This window comes from Anomalospiza imberbis, chromosome 4, assembly GCF_031753505.1.
Source record: "Anomalospiza imberbis isolate Cuckoo-Finch-1a 21T00152 chromosome 4, ASM3175350v1, whole genome shotgun sequence".
Taxonomy (NCBI): domain Eukaryota; kingdom Metazoa; phylum Chordata; class Aves; order Passeriformes; family Viduidae; genus Anomalospiza; species Anomalospiza imberbis.
Window position 1 is genome coordinate 67593282 of NC_089684.1, and position 19744 is coordinate 67613025.

At 50.7% G+C, this 19744-nt stretch overlaps 3 protein-coding genes across 4 annotated transcripts; 2 read left to right on the forward strand and 1 right to left on the reverse strand.

Annotated features, from left to right (window-relative positions):
• Positions 1-1142: 1142 nt before the first annotated feature.
• Positions 1143-7943, reverse strand: CD8B (CD8 subunit beta). Of its 2 annotated transcripts, XM_068188977.1 has the most exons (5): positions 6562-6622; positions 4070-4420; positions 2122-2211; positions 1392-1481; positions 1143-1278 (listed from the first exon to the last, which is right to left on the reverse strand). In XM_068188977.1, the coding sequence occupies exons 1-5, from the start codon at positions 6605-6607 to the stop codon at positions 1238-1240; spliced, it is 618 nt and encodes a 205-aa protein (XP_068045078.1). In that variant the 5' UTR covers positions 6608-6622; the 3' UTR covers positions 1143-1237. The 2 variants fall into 2 exon arrangements, with proteins under 2 accessions (XP_068045078.1, XP_068045077.1); XM_068188976.1 differs by lacking the exon at positions 1143-1278 and having other exon boundaries at positions 1306-1481; positions 6562-7943.
• Positions 7944-10102: 2159 nt separating this feature from the next.
• LOC137473174 (uncharacterized) lies at positions 10103-19486 on the forward strand. The gene is made up of 2 exons (XM_068188978.1): positions 10103-10304; positions 16016-19486. The coding sequence occupies exon 2, from the start codon at positions 16026-16028 to the stop codon at positions 18648-18650; it is 2625 nt and encodes an 874-aa protein (XP_068045079.1). The 5' UTR covers positions 10103-10304; positions 16016-16025; the 3' UTR covers positions 18651-19486.
• LOC137473176 (uncharacterized) lies at positions 10311-12621 on the forward strand. The gene has a single exon (XM_068188979.1). It carries the CDS (start codon positions 10616-10618, stop codon positions 12311-12313), a length of 1698 nt encoding a protein of 565 aa, XP_068045080.1. The 5' UTR covers positions 10311-10615; the 3' UTR covers positions 12314-12621.
• Positions 19487-19744: the final 258 nt, after the last annotated feature.

Consider the following 19744-nt stretch of genomic DNA (forward strand, 5'->3'; position numbering starts at 1 on the left):
CTGCCACTGTGATGCTTTCACCCACAAGCTCATCCCAAGACTGTGTTAGCCCCCACCCTGGGGACTCTGGGCCACCTTCCCCTTGGCCTCACTGTAGCTGGCACAGTGCTGGTGCCTGTGTGAGCAGATGTGGGGCTGGGCGTGCACCTGAGAGCGAGTGCTCGCTGCCTGTGCTCAGCAGGATGCCAAATTTCCAGCTCCAGCTCTGCCCTGGCACCCTGAGCAGCAGCTGAGCCTTGTTTCCCTCCCTGGGGAGACCTTCCCTGCTTCTGGCATCACTCAAAGCTCAGCACACGTGGGCATCGCTCGGGGCTCAGCATGCAGGGATGTCACCCAGGGTTCAGGGCACAGGTGTCCCTCGGGGCTCAGCACACAGGGGTGTCACCCGGGGCTCAGCACAGCCAGGCATCACTCAGGGCAGTTCCCACTGGCCATGCTGTGCTGCTGGGCTCAGGGCCAGCCCCTGGGGGCCTCTGTTTGCTCTCAGAGGTGGTGTTGACCTTCAGGCCGTGCCAAGTGTTTGGCTTTGTGTGCATGGCTTTGTCTGGTTTTCCTCTCCCACTCCTGGCTGTTTGCAGTCTCCCATGGGAGAAGACACCCTCCCAGATCTGCTCACCCCTGCAGCTTTTGCTTTAACTCTTTCTTGGTTGGAGGCCGTGGTTCCTTGCTTGCCACACAACTGTGTGGATCAAAAGACAGCAGCCTGCAGAACAAAATAACTGAGTGATATATTCACTTTTGGTATTGAATAAACCTGCACAGGGTCTTTACAAGTTGCCTCTGCCCCATTCCTGCAGGTTGCTCTCAAAGTGTTGGTTACCAGATTTTTATCAATCAGTATTAACAGGAGCAAAAAAAAGCACCTTTGGGCTGTCCTACAGATGAACACAGAGGAGAGCCAAGGAGCTCGCAGCTTTCCAGCCCGTCTGAATCCCTTTGGTACCAGCCCCTTTCCCCCTGTGCAGAGCCAGCTGTGGCATTTGCCCTACTCAGTGTCCTTTGGGAAGTGCTCAGGACGCTGCGGAATCCAGCTTGGTCCTTTTGGAGAATGCTGAGGTCATGCAGGAGAGAAATGTCTCCTTTGTGGTACAAGCCCACGTCTGTCCCCTGCCCGGTCCTTCCTGGGTCATGTCCAGACAGTGCTCAGCTTTGTGCAGAGAAGTCTGTGGCTTCTCCCTGCCTGTCTGAGGCAGGGGGGCAGTGGGATTTACTGGGATTTACTGGGATTTACTGGGATTTATTGCCTGTGGATGCGAAGCCACAGCCTCCGCCGCAGACCTGGGAAGAGACAAGAGACATTGTCCATCAGTCCCAGGACCCCCTCCTGGCTCTCCATCCCCCCGGGCTGTCCCAGGGCCTGGCTCCCCTCAGGATGCTGGCAGGGCACTCACGGTACAGGCGGTAGGCGGTGAGGACCAGGCTCAGCAGGAGGAGCAGGACACCAGCGGCCAGTGGGATCCAGACCAGGGGACTGCAGGGACCTGGAGACAGGAGAGGACTCAGTGCCTGGCACCACGCTGCCCCAGCAGCTCTGGGGATGGAGTGAGGGGTGGGGAAGGGAGAAAAGCAAGGCAGGTCCTCAGAGGAGTGGTGGAGGATGCGACCATCCCCCTGGGGTATCCTTTGAAGGATGCACTACAGAACCACAGAATGGGTCAAGTTGGAAGAGACCACAGTGGGTCACCTGGTCCAACCTTCCTGCTCAAGCAGGGTCATCCCAGAGCACAGGGCACAGGATTGTGTCCAGGTGGCTTTTGCATATTTTTGATAAGGGAGACTCCATGACCTCTCTGGGCAACCTGTTCTGGTGCTCAGTCCCTCTCGCAGTAAGAAAGGCATTGCAGGGAACTTGGCTCTGAGAGAACTTGGCTCTTGGGTCATGAGAACCTAAAATGAAATACATCCTACCCCCTCAACCTGTGGATAGCCCAGGGAATCCCTCCTACAGGCAGAAGTCAGCTCTATCCAGAGCAGCAGGTCCATCTGGACGCAGACACCCACTCCTGCAGGGTGACACTGTGGTGGCCCCCACCCCAGGACAAACCCCAGCTGAGCCCTGAGGACCCCAAGAGCTCAGCAAACCCCTTTTCTCAGGCAGCCTGAGCTGAGACGGTGCCATACCTTCCCTGCTGGCAGCTTTGCCTTTGGTTATCCGTGGCACTGGCTTTCTGGACACCGGTGTCTGTGTGGTCTTTGGAGGCAAAGCATCAACTGGGGGAGAAGGAGAAAAGGAGGGTGGTGAGTGCGGCACTGAGTGCAGAGAGATCTCCAGCAGCAGGCAAGAGGGGAAAGTTTGGGCCTTCAACAAGCCCCAACCTGCAAAGGGTTGTGTCACTCAGAGGGGTGAGCTTGACCCGAGCCTCTTGGGGCTCACAGAAGTTACCAAGAGCTTTTAAAAGTGTTAATAAAGCAATGTACCAGGTAAAGAAGAGGAGAAGGCTAATGCAGGGAAACCCCCCAAACTTGCTCGAGTGGCATTTGCTGCCAAGCATCATCTCACCAGAATTGCACAAAATCGTGGGTAGCAGGAGATTTCAGCAGCACTGGAATGTTTTAAAGGATTCCTGGATCTTTTCCTTATTCACATTGCTCTAAACTTTGCTCAACATTTGATTTTTTAATTTTCTGATAAAATGAGGGTAGGATTTATTATGGTGTATCTGAATTAAAATGGAACACATTCGTTTCTGAATAAAGTTGGCCAGGAAAATATGCCAGTAGTGTCATTAAATAGCTGCATGTCTGACTGCTCAAACCATATTTATTCAAAATGTTAGGTATTGAAAAATTTTGGGATCGAAAACTGTTTTTTTCTGTTTCTATCCAGGATGTAAATTCCTACAGAAACAACCATTTTTTTTACATGAAAAGATGAGACATCAGGGCTCTGGGATTTATCTGGAAACTTCTCCCTTAAATTATAATAGACTTGGGGAAAAGAAACTTAAAGACAATTTGTTTTATCCTGAGAACTAAAAGGAAAAAAAAGAAAATATCCAGCAAAGCCTGAGTCTTCCCAGAACACCTGCTGCTGTTTACTTTTTAATTGGTGTCCTTGATCAAGCTATATTTCAAGCCTGTTTTTCATGCTTTGCACAGAGATATGTGCCCAGCTGTTAAAAAACAATTCTCCTTTATCTTAAACAAGCTTTTCTCTGAGCCTGCAAGAATCCAAAAGGGATTTCTCATCCAGTTCAAGGTACAGAGTGTATTTGCAAAAAAACCCCAGAAAAACTGGGACACTGGGTCTGCTTTAGAGACAGAAGCAGCATTTCGGTTAAATAAGTTATTTGTATCTTAGTTAAATAAGTTATTTGTCTCCCTAAAAGTCTGCAAAAATAGAGGCTGAATCCCACTTCAAATACATTAGTTTTTCTGCATCAACTACTGCTCTGTGGTCAAAAGGAAAATGGTCTGAAAAGAGCTTCTGTATGACCCAGATATCTGGAAAGCCTCTCTCCTCCCATGACACCTGCAGAAAACTGCTATTTCTGTTTGGATCCCCTCAGGGATAGTGGGTTGTGAGCTTTGAGGAATAAATCCCATTTCAGGATTTTTTTTTTGAAATGTGGTCTTGAAAGCTGCCATCAGATCCACCCCAGAGATGAGAGGGGTGATGCTCTCTGGCCTCAACGCTGCTCGTGTCACTTGGAGTGAGGGTAAGGAAGAATGAAGGCATGGAAGGACCTGTGATCTGAGCAGGGCACACATCCAGCCTCTCATCCAAAGTACAGCAGGGAATGACAAAAAAACAGGGCATGGCTATACCAGGTCTTCCCAGGGACATCCCGGAGCACTAGGAGCAATGCTGTGCTCAAGGCATGCCCACAGCAGAGCAACTGCTGATGGCAAAAGGACTATCACATGAAGCTGCCCTAAATTTTAGCTATTTTCTGTATTTTCTGCACACATATATTATAGATTTCTTCTGTCTCATAGAAAAAACCCAGAGCCCCAACCTTGCAACCCAAAATCGGGAAGAATCTACCAAAACTACTCACCCCTTTCCCAGGGGACCTGACCACAGGTTACTGGTGGCACATTTTGGAAGCCCGAGGGTGCTGCTTACCCACTCTGAGCTGTGTCCCACTGCCCAGGAGGAGCTGGGAGGACTGGGAGACGGAGCAGTAGTAGGTGCCGCTGTCCGAGGGGTGCAGGTGGCTGATGTGCAGGCTGTAGGAGCTGTGGGACCTCGCCTCGTGGACACTAAACTTGTCCTGCCTCACATTTGGGCCATATGTGGTTTTGCCCAGTGTGTTGGAAAATATCAAGAACTCGAAATGTTCCCTCTGCTGGCTCCAGCGGTACCAGTACACCCCGGTATGCTCCTGCTTCCGCTCACAGAGGATTTCAGTTTTATTGTTAGTTTGGGTTAGAATATGCCCTGGAGTTTGGGTTAAAAGTAGAGTTGTACAAAAGCCTAAGGAAAAAGAGAAATATACAGTTATTATTTTCATTTCATTGTTTTTCTTTCATGCAAATTACAGGTTTTCTTTATGGGCTTAATAAAATCACATAGACACACAGACCAGGGGGGTCACATGAGTGAGAGACAGGAGCATTTTTATCAGGATGCTCCCATATTCCCTCAGAGGTCTCTTTGGGTTCCCCAGCTATTGTTTTGGCCAAGACAAATTATACAGGCAGACTTTTTTCTGTGAACAGTCATCTAGGAAAGAGGCTACTGACAGGGAGAGAGATGGAGGGATGGTTTTGAGTGTGTTCTTGGGGCTGTATGTGCAGGGAAGAGCATCCCTTCCTGCTCCTGTGAATGCCCCTCTCCTGCCCTCCTTACCTTTCTCATTTTTCAGACATTTTACCCCTTTTTCAATGAATTTTTCATACCTCTTAACTAATTTGCCAAGTTTTTCTTCTAACTGATACAACACTTAAAAGCATTTCAGGGGCAGAAAAAGAGACCAAAAAACATGCAAAACATCTCAAAACGAGCCAGTTTGATACTGGTTTTCAGACAATAATATTTTTCAAAGGAATTTTGAGACATGGGGAAGGAGAGGGAGTGAGGGGCAGCGGTGGGGTTCAAAGCTTTGGTTTGGCATCACATTGCCCTGTTTGGGCTTTGCAGCTTTTGTGGAAATTATCTAAGTCTTGTTTGGCCCAGGCAGATGTGAGGGCTGTCTGTGAGAGCGAGGATGTGTCCTTGTGGGAAGGATAACAGGTAACTTGTGATCCTTGTTGTTCAGCAAACAGTCCTGCAAAGCTGCAGATACTCTGAGCCCAAGTGAAAAACAGCCCTCTGGAGATAAGGATACTCCTGCTTCCCCCATCTCTTTCCCAGGCGTGTTTTAAAGCTGTGCAAAAAAGCTCAGTAATACATGTTTCTTGTCTTTTTTTTACTTTAAAATGTTCCTTTTTCCTCAAAATCCTGAAGTTGCTTACAGCAGTTTTTTCAGCCTCATTGCAATGCCAAAAGTCCAGTGTTGCACAGCAGCTGCAGCATTTCCCCACATCCTCTGGCTCCGTGACAACATTAATGCCTCCTTATTATTAAAATACATAATTTAAAGGTTTCAGAGGGTAATTCTCTCAGATGTTGTCCTGGCAAACACCTGTGTGGTTTTTTAGGGGATGAAATGTGTGTGGCCATGGCACTGGGGGCTTCAGGGCCTCCTTGAGTGACCTGAGGTCTGGCTCTGCTGGGCATGGGAAACATAACTCTCCATGAAAAACTTATCCCTGACCTGCTGGAGACACTGTTATATAAGTCAGAAAAGATAAGAAAAGATTCTGGAAGATCTCAGCTCAGTGCCAGTGGTCAGGCTAGGAGGGAGCTGGGATGGAGACAGAGAAGAAAACTCATCCTCAGTCATACTTTCAACCCCAAAACCTCTCTGTTCCTTTTCCTGGTGAATATTCAGGGGGACCATGGGGAATCACGGTGCTTGGCCAGACCAGCCTGCAGCAACTTAAAAATAACCCCTTTTCCTTTTGCATGAGCAAAGCAAACTCCCATTTTTTGAGGTTTTCTCAGTGGGTTTCCCACCTCACAGATCTACAGGATATCTGAACCTGTAAGGCAGAATGGTTTTATAACACACCAGTTCCAGCGGTGGCCCTTGGGATGTACTCAGTCTTTGGATGATTTAGAAAATTCGGGATGTGTGTCACATTTGTGTTACACAGGCAGTGGAGAGAGGAGCTATTTTAACCTCTCCATTAGCATCTTCCTACAGCCCATCTGCCCTGAGGAGTAAAAACTCTGTGGTGACTCTACCACTGTGTATTGAAATATTAATAGAATATAGAATAGAATAGAATAGAATAGAATAGAATAGAATAGAATAGACTCTTTCAGTTGGAAGGGACCCACAGCAACCAACTGGTCCCACTTTCTGACCAGTTCACGGCTGACCAAAACCTAAAGCATGTCATTAATAGCATGATCCAAAAAAAATTTTTGAAATAGGTAATAATACCCTGTAGCTCTATACTGTGATGCTATATTTAGTCTTCCATCATCCAGCTGCTGGAGTGTGGTGGAGGAGAGGCTCCAGCAGGATTTTAGTTGCCCTCAACCCTTAAGAGATGTGTCCCTCTTACCTGGGATCTGGAGGCAGATGCAGAGATGGAGCCATGGCCGGGCCATGGTGGCGGACTCGGTGACGGAGGGGTTTTGTGCCAGCTCCCCCTTTCCACTTGCTGTCACCTCTTGGTGGCAGGGCTGGCTTCACCTCAGGAAGTCCTTGTCCCTCTCTGTGCAGATCTCTCACCAGCAGCTGCCAAAGAGCCTCTGCCACAGCAGCACCTGGAGCCTCAGCCTGGCAGCTTCTTCTGTGCCAAGCCCCAAACCCAAGAGCGCACCGGGGCAGCAGCCATATGCTCTTCTCCAGCACTTCACAGGGTACCCTTAAATCCCCTTTAGAAAAATAAAACCAAGAAAACTCACTGATTTTGAATTTCTTCAGATTTCTTCATATTTCACCACCCAGTTATTCCTCCTTCTTTTAATCTACTTCTATCCTATCAAAAAAAATTACATATGTAGGACCATGGCCTTAGAGATAAAAGCAGCAGAGCATGAATTTTGTCTGGTTTTCCCCCTGCTGAAATCAAAAAAGCATTCAAAACAAGGAAAAGATGCAGTTTGATCTGTGGAGTTGTTTTCTTCAGCAGAATTTATAGCAGGTGTTTTTCTCTGAAAAATGGTGAACACCAGACCAACCCAACATAAAGCAGAGATGTGAAGCATCACAGAAAGCTTTGAAATCAAGAGCAAGAAACCTCAAACAAATTTGTGGCTGAAAAACCACAAAAATGAGGAAATTCTGCTGGGGCTTTCCACCTCAGAGCATGTGCTGCTTCGGTAGCTGTGACAGTATGCAGCTCACAGACAGAAATATTTAAATTATAAAATATCAGAATGACTTTGAAATATCTGTGAGGAAGAGGTTTGAAGCACTTGGGGTTTAGGATTCAAATACAAGCACATGAGGTGAAATTAAGGAGATGAACTGGTGTCAGCAGATTTCAATATTTTCATGCTTGGGAAAAAATAGAAATTATTTATTATTTTTATTTATTGCTGCCCACTTGGCTGCCAAGTGAGATTCAGTTTTCTTTTATGTCCCTCTCATGCAGATACCTGCGGTCCTTACCATGCTCCAGCATTTCCTCAGAAAAGGGAATCTCACATGGGGGCACTGAGAAACCTCCCCCAGTGTTGAGCTGGCAGATGAATAGGAAAAACAATATTGCATCTTGTACACTGTGAGCTTTTGGTCTGTTTTATACCAGATTTTTCCGTGCTGCTGTAACACATCCTCTCCTCATTTCTGTTTAAATTAATTTCCTGCTCGAAGCGGGCTGCTAGCTGCAAAACCCTTGCCACAAAAGGCTCATCTGCTAAACTTTAGGGTGGGCTGAATTGCTCCTTAACTCTTTCCTGACAGGAGAAGGCAATTTTAGTGTTTTCAAACTCATTTCAGTGCTTTAAAGCTCTTGTTTTCAGAGCTGAGCCCTTGATGTGGGTTGCAGCAACACTTGCCTCTGCTGTCCTCACCTTCTGCTCATCTGTACCCTTTTATTTCACATCACCTCGAGATTGGGCCCTTCCTAGAATGAGGAGAAACACTTTTTTTTTGAGGTAGGGTATAGCCCAAAATCCCCAGCTGCTGCAATGGCTGCGCCCCTCTTTTCCCACTGCTGCTGTCACCTGGAGCAACTTCTGGCTTCCTGGCCAGGACAAGAGTTGTTCCTAGAGGTGGCTTTTGCCATCATTACAGCCTTGGATAAGGGGGTGTGACACTGGGATGACTCCCCAGGACATTAAAGCAAAAGAAATACATGAAATGTAAAAGCATAATGTACTTGGAACAAGGATTAAATGTAATTTTTTAAAAATTGCTGTTTATAGGCAGTGGAGCTGTTTACCAGTGGCCAAGCTGTTCTCAGGACTGGCTGTTGCTCCTACAAGAAAACATTTTGGAGGAGGGATACTTTTGTCTGGCAGCAAAGCTCTGACAAAAATCAAAGCACTGTGTGAACGTGCAGGAGACAGGTGCTGTTTGTAACATCCCCACTTTGTTTGGGGCTGCTGTCCTGGGAAGAAAATGGGAGGAAAGAAGGGTGCAAGTTGATCTTATCTGTTCACACAACCAGGATTTGTTGGTGACCTTGCTGAGGAATAGCAGCTCCTAATCACCAGTGTTTGGCTCACGGCTGGGCCGTGTTGGGGGGGACTTGTTGAATTTTGGTGTATTTGTACTATGTAGCTGCACAATTTCCAAGGGAATTTTATTCTTTTTCTGAAATTAAAGACAGCCATCCCTGTCCCCAGCCCAGCTCGGTTCCCTGTGAACTCATCCAAGTAGGAAACAACCCCTCTTCTTTTTTCCAGCCTGCATCCTGCCCACCTCACCACATTAAGATTAATTTCTGGTGCTTTCACCAGCTTTTCTGCCTTTTTTCACTCTTTCTTTTCCCCCTCTTATGAATTTCCTACAATAAAGTGTTTGTTTTGGTGGGCTGGAGCAAAGCGTTGGTATAGAAGAACAGGGTTTAGAGCCAAGAAGCCGGACCTGGCTGGGGTTTCATCTCTGTTAAACTCTCATGCTGCAGAGGAGGTTAATTGCAGCTAGGCTGTAAATGCCAGGCTAGGGAAAACAGCTACCACAAAAATAGAGAAAAAAAATCATTCTCTCTGTGCTTTTGAGGTTAGAAGTATTGATTTTGGGGGTCAGGGAAGGCTGCTCAGCCTCCAGGCCAGTCCAACACAAGCCAGTACTGCAGTATGTGGAAATAGGGGATTGCTCTGGGGGTAAAGGGGTGCAGGATTGAAACTCCCTGGGGCTCCAGCAGCCATGAACATTTTTTTTCCCTTTTACATTTTTTTAGAAATGGTTTTATTCTAGTGGAGAGTTTAGCTTCTGGAATATTTCATCAGAGGTAAAAGCAGTAATGAAAATGATAGCATTTTCACTGAGTGAGACAATTGGTACCTTTTTCCGAGTGTAATAGCAGAAAAAAAAAAAACCCAAAACAAGTCGGTCAAATTTTCTAAACTGCTCCAAGCTAAGATGTGGTTTGTATGGTGAGCTTGGGGGGTCCATCTGCTTTTGCAGGTGCAGATTTATAGCTGCAATTCAGCTGATGCAATATCAAAGTGGAGGCTCCTGACATCTCCTGGGGTAGTCACAAGGTACATGTCAGTGTATGATGAGCTGAGCTGCTTTTAAAGACCAGACGCCAAAATGGATCTAAATGATGATTTGTGCGAATTTTCCTGTCATTTTCTCCCTCCCTGACAAATAGATCTGTGCTTGGGGGGTGGTTTGGCAGGACTGTGTTTGTCGCAGGTGTCAGGTGTGAGCTTCATGTGTGATCTCCTCGCAAACCCCAGGTGCTAATGGGGTGTGCAGTAAGTGAGGGGGCCATGGGGGGATTTGCAAGGATGGACGGCCAGAGGACAGGCTCCAGCTCTCCCTCTTCAGGACATTTGGTGCAAGCAGAAGTTTAGTGTGAACCATGCCTAATCCTGGCCCTCCCCAAAAAGATAAGGGGCAGTGCAGGTGCTGCCTTGTGATCTCAGCTTCCCTAATCAGTGTTGAAGAGGATAAGGAAAGACAAGGAAAGTGTCCTTGGGAAGGCAGCACACGGAGGAGTAAAAGCCACCAAGGAAGTAAACACAGGTGTCATCAGCCCCAAACAAGGACCTGCCATGGCTATAAAAATCACCAGGCAGAGACTTCGTGACCACCTTTACCTTAAAGGTGTCGGATCTGCTGGACCTCTGCAGAGACCATCTCCAAACTCCTGGGACTGCTGGAACATTCAGCCGAGGATTGGTGAGATCTTATTATTGGGATCCTACTCCATCTCTGCTTTCCTTCACCCGCTCCCACATCCCTTCCCCATTCCCTTCCCGGAGCCGGCGGCTCGCGGCAGCTGCCGGCTCGGCTGCGGCCTCCTGTTCCCACCTTCCCCTTCCCTTGTGCCCAGGCTCGGTGTCCCCCCGGGGGCCTTTTCGGAAGGGTGGGTTGCGGGGTTGCGGGGTTGCGGCCTTGCTCTGTGGAGGGGTCGAAGGGGTTGTCAGTGCTGGTGTGTTATGGTAGTTTTGCCCTGAGAAGGAGCCGTCTCAGATCTTGTCCCCTTCGCTATGATGAGCGACATCGTTAGCAGCTGGAAGCTGGAGCAGTTTGTGCTCCAGAAGTGTCTCCCCCCAATTTGGTCACCAGGGTCTTTCCAGGGCCCAGATGCGTACCAGCAGCTGTGCCAGCAGTGGGAGAGCTGGTCGGAGGAGAACAAAAAGCCCAAACCCACTAACAAGTGTAAGAAGCGTGCGGCTTTGCAGGGTTTGCTGATGGTAGGCAGGGAGTTGTCCAAATTGCTGAAGGAGGCTCTTGAGAATGTGCAGACCTTAGAGCAGGCCAAGGAGGAGCTCAAAATCCAGGTGGACAACCTGCGGGCGGAGGTGCAGGGCTTGTGTGGGGACTCTCTGCGGAGCGCGGTGGAGATTACCCGGCTGGAAAGCAAGCTGGGCTATGAGAAGCTGAAAACGGAGGAGCTGAAAAAGGAGGTTGGCAAGTGGATTGGGGAGACCCACGATGCACAGAGCGCGGTGCGGGCGGTCCTGCAGGACGTCCAGCGGGACCGGGGCACTGGCCCCGATCACAAGGTGTGCCATGCTAAGATCCAGGAGCTGGAGGCAGAGCTGGGGGTGTCAAGGGGCATTGTGGCTGCCATTAAAGGCAAGAGGACCCCGATGGGGAATGGTGAGGGGGAGGACTCCCTGGACCTGCACCCACCCCACTACGATTATGAGGATGATATGTGGGGTGCTAACAGCCCCACCAGGCCATCCCCCTATGCTCCTCTGCGGGAGGAGGTGTGCCAGCTGCAAGTAGGGGAGGCAGAGGCTTCCAAAGATAAAAAGGTCCCCCACGATGAGCCAGTCAGCCATGTCCCACTCCAGCCCATAGACACCAACAGGGCTGTGCTCTGGTTTACCCCTGAGCAGCTTAAGACTGTGGGGAAGATGCTGGGGCCACTGACAAAGGAGACAGCAATTAACTGGCTGTCCAGGGTCCAGCGTCTGCCCAAGTGCCAGAGTGGCAACTTTGTGAGTGACCTGATAGACATTGTGAGAAAGAGCATGAAACCAGATGATTTTGCGTCGCTGCCGGGGGATGTGCAGATGGGCAATGTCCAAGACATTGGGGATGTCCAGCTGGCCGTGCTGAAGGTGTTCTTCCCAGAGGTCAACCCCTTAGTGCTCTTCCACCAGGAGAAGCAAAACCCCGAGGAGAGGCCTGATGCCTATATTAACCGTAAAAAGATGCTCTACCAGATGGCTGGGCTGCCTGGCTCAAAGGACTCCCCCCTTGATTTTGACAGGCCTGAATTCAAGGAGCCACTGGTGGTGGGGCTGACACCCCCACTGCGGGTGATTGCTGGTGGGGATGCAGCCAAAAAGCCTCTGTCAGAGCTGGAGCAGATCCTGAACCAGAATTTTGAGCTGCAAAAGCAGGCATTCCCGGGGTACATGCTGGGGGGGAAGAAAGGGAAAACCTTGGGCATGTCTTTCCAAAATGCAGGGATGAGAAAAATGCAAGGAGACAACCGAAAAGATCCCGATAGCAAGGGGGGGTTGGGGAAGGAGAACCAGCAAGGGCTGAGGTTTCAGAAGTCTAACCCTTGGAGGGCTGAGCTGAGGAAGCGCTTGATAAAATATGAGAAACAGGAGGACATTGATGGCTTGCCGGATGCGGAGCTCTTCCAAAAACTGGCCCTGCATGAGGCCAAAAAAACCAGCAGCTCCCACCTGATTGACCCGGGGGCTAAGGCTCAGCAATAGGGCTGCCAGGCACCCGCATCGCCCCTTTTTGTGGCACCGATTAAGACCGATTTATGGGGGCGCCTGATAGTTGATACAACTATTGGAGGAGGGGTGCTTGGACAAGTGATGTTAATTGATACTGGTGCCTCTTATTCAATTCTGAATATGGCCCCCGGCAGAGCCGGGATCTTCCAAACCTTTGAAATTATTGAACTGACAGGGCCGAACGGCCAGAAATCCTCAGTGCCGTTCACAGGGCCCATACCCTTTGAAATTGGGGCTGCCAAAGGGTCTGAAAAATTTGGGAAAATAGAAATGAAAGGAAAGCCAGGAATTTTAGCTATTCCTGCACTGACAAAGATGGGGGTGGTGGTGGACCTGGCAAACCAAGCATTGTTACACTGCCCACAAATTGATTTGCCCGTCATCCCGGCAAGCCATAGGGTGATGTCAGTGAAAGCCCCTGAGATCCTGGTCCACCCTGAGTGGGAGCCCCGGGTGAGACGGGTCACAGAGCAGTTCCCCCAGGTCTGGGCAAGGAGCAAGCTGGACTGTGGGCAGATTGATGCTGCTGTGTCAATCAAAGGGCCGGATCCGCCTCCTCAGCCTCAGCCCTGGTACCCGGCTGAGGCTGAGGACAGCTTGTGGGACACAGTCAAAACCTTGCTGGACCAGGGCGTGCTGGTGGAGCAGCAGAGCACCAACAATGCCCCAGTGTGGCCCCTGAGGAAAGCTGATGGGAAAACGTGGAAGCTGACAGTTGATTTTAGCACCCTGAACGAAGTCACCCCAATGCAGACCTCCACGGTGGTCAGGTATCCCAACATCATGGCAGCCATCTCCCGGGGGTCTGAGTGGTTCTCGGTGCTCAGCCTGACCAGCCCATCATTTGCCATCCCCTTGCACACTGGGTCCTGGCACAAGTTTGCCTTCACGATTCGAGGACGGCAATTTGCTTTCACCAGAGTCCCTCCGGGTTTCCACAGTGCCCCTGCCATCTGCCATGCCCGCGTGGTGAGGATGTGGGAGCAGGTCAGCCACCGGGAGAACGTGCTGTCCTGTGCTGGTGATATCCTCATCCACACCCGGACAAAGGAGGAGAACCTGGAGGTGCTGGCAGAGGTGCTGGGGGCTGTCCAGAAGACAGGCTTCAGGATCAGCCCCCCAAAGGCCCAGCTGTGCTGGAAGGAGGTCTCCTTTGTGGGGGTGACCCTGGGGGAGGAAGGGCGCTCACTGGAAAAGCAGAGGGTTGAGCTAATACAGAAGATGTCAGCACCGTCTGATGTCACCACCCTGAGGTACTTCCTCTTCCTCCTGAGGTTGTACCGTGAGTTCATTGAGGGCTATGCAGAGAAAACAGCCCCGCTTTGCCACCTCCTGAAAAAGAACACCCCCTGGGAATGGGGGCCAGAGCAGGACGAGGCAGTGAAGACCTTAAAGGAGAGTGTGGCACGAGGCCCCATGCTGGCACATCCTCAAGGGGACAGACCCTATGTTCTGCAGCTGGCCAGCACAGGGATGGGGCTGCAGGCCACCCTGGGCCAGCAACACAGTGCCAACCTGCTCCCTGTTGCCCACGCTTCGCGTCTCCTGACGCCAGTCGAGCAACAGTTCAGTGACTACGAGAGGGAGGTTTTAACCTTAACCTGGGCCCTGCAGCACTGGGACTACCTGGTGGGGTCTGCCCCAGTGCTGCTGAGGACCTCCTGCACCCCGGTGAGGTACCTCTTGTTGGGAAAGGGGGATGAAGGTCCTCCGTGCTGCCCCAGGATGGCCAACTGGGCGTTGGCACTGACCAACAAGGAGGCCCCCGGGGACCTCTCACCTGGTGCCTACAGGGTGGTAATCAGTGCAGAGAGGGATGGGGAGGAGCTGGGAGTCTCCCTTACCGACCCCAAGCCACGGCGGGCACCCCTCTTTGAGAGCAGCCTCAGCCTGGAGGAAGCCAAGGAGAGAGGCTACGTTGTGTGGTTCGTAGATGGGTCCAACTACCACGAGGAAGGGGTGCCCTACACGGGCTACGCCGCTGTCAACAGGGGCACGGGGGAGGTGGTGAAGGGGAAGTGCCTGCCGCACTCCATCCAGGCTGCCGAGCTGGTGGCCGTGATGGCTGCCCTGGAAAACACGCCATCAGACAAGCCACTGGCCATATTTTCAGACTCGGGTTGGGTGGTGCGTGTGGCGCTGGAGTGGCTGCCCCTCTGGAGGGAGAGGGACATGCAGTCTGCTGATGGCAAGCCTGTCACCTATGCCAAAAAGCTGCTGTACCTGGCAAGGCTGGCAGAGCAGAGGGCGTGCCCGGCACAGATCATTAAAGTCAAGGCCCACAAGAAGGGAACAGAGGAAGCCAAGTGGAACAAGGAAGCAGATGCCAAAGCCAAGCAAGGTGCCAAGGAAGGGCAGATGTGGAAGGCCAGCAAGATATCAGAGAGTGGCCCAGTGTTGGTGGCTCCCAGCAGGCACTGGGAGAGTGTGGATCTGGTGAGCTTGCAGGCACAGGACCCCAGGCTCTGGGAGTTAGCGCAGGGTAGGGAGTACAAAGGGTGCAAGGTGTGGAAAGATGTCTCAGGGCTGATCCTGGCACGGAGGGAGGGGGCAGATTTCCCGGTCTGGGTGGTGCCTGAGCTGGTCCGGACAGAGTTGGTGGCCCTGGCTCATGAGCAGGGGCATCTGGGGACAGACAAGACCATGGTGAGGCTGCAGGGTGCTGGGTGGTGGCCCGAAATGAGAGAGGATGTGGAGAGGTATGTCGGCAACTGCCTGACATGTGCAGCCAACAATCCAGATGCCAAAACAGCCAAAGCCATCCTGGGCCACCAGAGGGTTTCTGGGCCATGGAGCAAGTTGCAGATGGAGTTTATTGGCCCTCTGTCCCAAACAGCCCAAGGCAATAAGTATTGCCTAGTGGTCAGTGATATCTTCACCAAATGGGTGGAAGCATTCCCAGCTCGAAACAACTCAGCCAGCGCAACTGCAAAGATCCTGGTAGAGCACATCTTCTCACAGTGGGGCATCCCAAAGGAGATCCACTCAGATCACGGCCAACGCTTCATCGGGGAAGTCACAAAAGGGGTGTGCCAGGCCCTGGGAATCAAGCAAAAGCTCCACATCACAGGGCATTTCCAGAAGCCAGTCTCAGCAGAGGGGCCCAACCAACCACTGAAGACAGCACTGAGGAAGCTTGTGAGCCAGCAAAGGAAAGACTGGGATCTTAAGCTCCCACTGACCTTGCTGGCACTGAGGGGGTCTCTGGCATCTCAAACACTTTCTCCCCCAAAATTTCCTCCTGCAAGAGACCCGAAGTTTCTGGAACATTGGTGGCAAGGAGGGGAGCCCCCGGATGAAATGCAGCCCCGGGTGCTGATGGACCGGTGGGTCCAGGACATACTGAGGACGGTGTCAGCCACCTACCACCAACTCGCCTCAGTGCAGGAGACCAGCATCCCTAAGATGGATAAGCAGTTGGGAGTGCTACTGCGCCCCGTGGAGTGGAACACAGGGGACCTGGTGATATATCGAGGGGTTAGGGAGAAGAACCAGGTGCTGGAACCCCAGTGGATGGGGCCTGTTAGGGTTGTGAACAAGGCCAGCCCCTCTGTGTACCAGGTAGAAATCAGAAAAGGGGCAAAAAGGCAGGAGAAATGGTTCCATTCTTCACAATTAAAAGCATGGAAGGGAAACTAACGGGGCTGGAGAGCCCGCCTTGCTTATGTTTTGCAGATAAAGGAAAATGGAAGGCGATTGTGACCAACGGGAAGGGCGATCTTCGTGGCATCACCAGCCCTGTTTGTGCTGCGGGGAAAATGCTTTCAAATTTGTGATTGCAGGATTTACTTTGCTTTCTGGTATGTGCATAGTGCTGAGCACCCAGTGTGTCCAACCAACCCATCAGCATCTTGGTAAAAATGTCATTCATTCTCACTTAGAAAGGCACCTTGACACACAGGCCACAGCCCAGCACAGGCTTAGGAGGCACACAAAAATTGGGACTCATTGGCCCTGGTCCCAAGCATACATAAAACACACGGGGATCATGGGATTAAATTCTAACAAAGGCTTAAATTTGTCAACAGTGGTTATGCATGGGGCAGAGGTGTACTTGGAAAATGAGTGGGGCTGGGACAGCACAAATAGACTTCCACAGCTGCTGGGAAAGGTGGGACAGCAAATAAAGGTGGGGTGCAGGGTAATTAATGGATCCACTCACCAGCGAGTAACTCAAATCTCTGTCACTGAAATAAAAACTAAGAAGAATCAGAACAAAATCTGTGCTGTGGAGAACTTGGACTGCTGGTACAATTTTACTTTGGTCCAGCCAGTCTTTGTGGTTTGCCTTTGGGCACACAACACCGTGGGGCTGTCCTTTAAATTTAAGATCAGCACCACAGCACCCTCCTTTGCTGCCATTAAGATCTCAAAGTGCCATTTTCTGGCCTGGCATGCGCCCCGTTATGTTGAAATTGGCAACCAGGTAAAACTGGAAATTAAATACTCCCAAGAAAATGTAGCTGACCCAGTGCAGATTAATGGCACCATCGTGACTGTCACAGCCCCTAACGGCCGCAAGTGGATCATTCCACTGACCTGCCTCTGTGAGACCAAAACACTTGATAGATCTGAATTAGATGCGGAGACTTCATGGTATAATCAGGATTATGGACGCTGCCCACACCTGATCATAACCCTCCAGGTGTGGTGTCAAGGAAACCTGAGCGTAGAAATGTCTCCCAAACTTGGAGGAAAGTGGTGGATAGGAGGCCCCGAAGGATTTAAAAAAGAATTTGCCATCATTGCTGTCTTGCCCCCTTTTGTTTCCAAAATAGGTCCTTATGTAGTGAAGAAAAATCACATCCAGGAGCTGTTGACAGGGCCTGTCCGGTCACTAAAGAAGGTGGTGCTGTCTCTCTCCACTGTTAATATTTCCTCTGTCAGACCACACTGTGCCCCCTTCCTGTCTACTCTGCACACTGGCTGGCTGGCATGGCTCCACAGCCGCTCCCTTCGGGGCACCCGGGCCAGGAGGGACCTGCTGGCCACAGCGCTGGGAGGAGGAGCTGCTGGCCTGGGAGTCCTCAACAGCATGGATGCTGAAGTCTTGGCAAACAAGCTGGAGACTGTCACCTCGGGCGTGCAGGGCCTCCTCAAGCCCCTGAATTCATCCCTGTCCAGCCTTGGGATGGGGCAGTGGCTTGTGTCAGAGGTGCTGCCCACCTGGGAGCAAATAAGTGAGAAAGACCATCAGGTGCTGTTGCGAGCCCTGGGCATGGAACAAAGTAACGTCTCTCTTGCTCTTAGCTGCATCCAGGCCCAGATGTGGGTGCAGAGTGTTGTTGCAGGTATCCTGAGAGACGGTGACAACGGCGTCCTGCCCACTGAGATCCGAAAGATCGTGTGGGACGCGGCCACAGAGAAGGAGCGGCAGCTCCAAGCCTGGTGGAGGCTCGTCAACTTCACCCACGACCAGGCCCTTAATGCAGTCATTGCCCACGTCCTCACTGTGGCGGAGGCTCGCATTGAAAAGGTCTACCCCATCGTGGCCCTGGGGGTAAACACAAATGGGTCTGTGGTCTACCCCCTGGACCACCGCATGTGGGCCAGGGTGTCTGATGGGAGGTGGGAGACAGTAGATTTGGAAGCCTGCATTTTGGAGAGGGGGCTGGGATTCATATGCGAAGATGATGCCCTTAAGGCGAGCGATGTGTGCTTTGACACCAAAGAGGGGGTGTGCCACTTTGAGATCAACCCCCAGAGCAGTAACAAAACCATGCTAGTGTACGTAGGGAAAGGCTGCGTGTGCTTCAGAACGACGTGTAAATACGTGCAAATTAATGAAGCTTATAACCAGACCGTGTTTAGCGACTCAAATATGTGTGCTTGCAATGTAGCTACTATTAGAGGCTGTGATTTTGTGTATAAACCACCTGTGTTTACTAGCCAGTTGCTAATCAGAAACTATACCTTGTATCGTAGTATAACCCCGACCCCCATTGGTATGGATTTATCACTTGTAAAAGAAATGTTAGAGCATGCAAATTTGCAGCAGCTGCTAGAAAATGCCAAGGCCGAAGCTAAAAAGATCCTAATAACGGTTCACCATGATGGTAAAGTCATCAAACAGGTAATGGAACGAATTAAGAGGGCGGGAGAACACCACTGGTGGGAAGTTTTTTTCGGCTGGTCCCCCACGGCCACTGGCATTTTCAACGCGCTGCTGCACCCCATTGTAGTTATCCTGCTAATGCAAATCTGTGTGTGCTTTGCCATGGTAGCCACTTGTTACCGCATGAGGCAGGTGAAGCTCTGCTTTGATAACCAGGTGAAAGAAGCAGGGCTGGCCAAGAGCCTCCTGAAATAGTCAAGGGCAAGACTGGGTTGGCCTCTGTGTTTGCCACCAAGAAGATCTTTTGGCTCCGCTGTTGGCTGCAACCCAGTAGGCGTTGAGCGGTGGGGACACACGCCATGCCAGACCTTGATGAGAGGGATGCCCTTCTCTGTTACCAGAGGGCCATCCAGGAGGGGAGGATAGGCCAAGCAGCCTGCAGATGGCATGAGTCACAGAACGGCTGAGGTTGGAAGGGACCTCTTGAGAGGTTTCGTTTAGTCTGAACCCACCTGCTCAAGCAGGGTCACCTAGAGCAGATTGCCCAGGACTGTGTTCAGCTGGGCTTTGACCATTTCCATGGATGGAGACTCCACAACTTCTCTGGGCAAACCTGTTTCATTGTTTGATCACCCTCATAGTAAAGAAGCAAAAGTTAGCATAAGTAGCTTGTTTTTGAACTTCCCATCCCCAAATACTAATGTTAAGAAGCTGCTGTTGTGTGATTTAAGAGTCCTTAAACCAGGGAGATGGGGGTAAGGAAAGCCAAGGACACTGTCTTTGGAAGGAAAGAGAAGGAAATGTAACACCTGAGCTTGGAAAAGCACCCACTGAAGACAGTGAGGGTGTGAACAGCCTCAAAGACTTGGAAAGATGGTAAAAGATGAGCAGAACAGAAGACCTTGTAATCACCATGGACTTTAAGGAGCTGAATCCACATGGACCTTTGCAGCACCACCTCCAGGTTGTCAAGACTCCCAGCACGTCTGGCCAGCGGGTTGGTGAGATCTTGTTTTTGGAGCCTGGACATCACTGCTTTGCTTTGCTTTTCTTAGTTGTGCATGTACTCAATAAATCTATCTGTTAGAGAATGGGCTGTCTGTTCAATCCCTGCCTCTCGCTCACTACCCAGGCTTGTACCCTTGGCTACACTGGGAAAGAGAAATCCTGGTTAAAAGGAAAAAAATGTGGGTTTTTTCCTCTTTTATAAGCCCAGATCTCTCACTTGCTTTTTTGTCTGCAGAATATTCACTCAAACACAAAAGATTTCTGCCTCGGGCTGCAGGATGGGGCTCTGAGCTGATGCACAAACTCAGGCCCCTCTCCCACTCTGCCCCTCCTGACCTGCA

Bases quoted from the DNA above. Each gene is read 5' to 3' on its own strand.
- CD8B (XM_068188976.1), bottom strand. From the start codon at position 6,607: ATGGCCCGGCCATGGCTCCATCTCTGCATCTGCCTCCAGATCCCAG. The intron at 4,421-6,561 runs GTAAGAGGGACA...CTTTTTCCTTAG, and splicing joins CATCTGCCTCCAGATCCCAG to GCTTTTGTACAACTCTACTT. The intron at 2,212-4,069 runs GTAAGCAGCACC...CTTCTCCCCCAG, and splicing joins TGGGACACAGCTCAGAGTGG to TTGATGCTTTGCCTCCAAAG.
- LOC137473176 (XM_068188979.1), top strand. From the start codon at position 10,616: ATGATGAGCGACATCGTTAGCAGCTGGAAGCTGGAGCAGTTTGTGCTC.
- LOC137473174 (XM_068188978.1), top strand. From the start codon at position 16,026: ATGGAAGGCGATTGTGACCAACGGGAAGGGCGATCTTCGTGGCATCAC.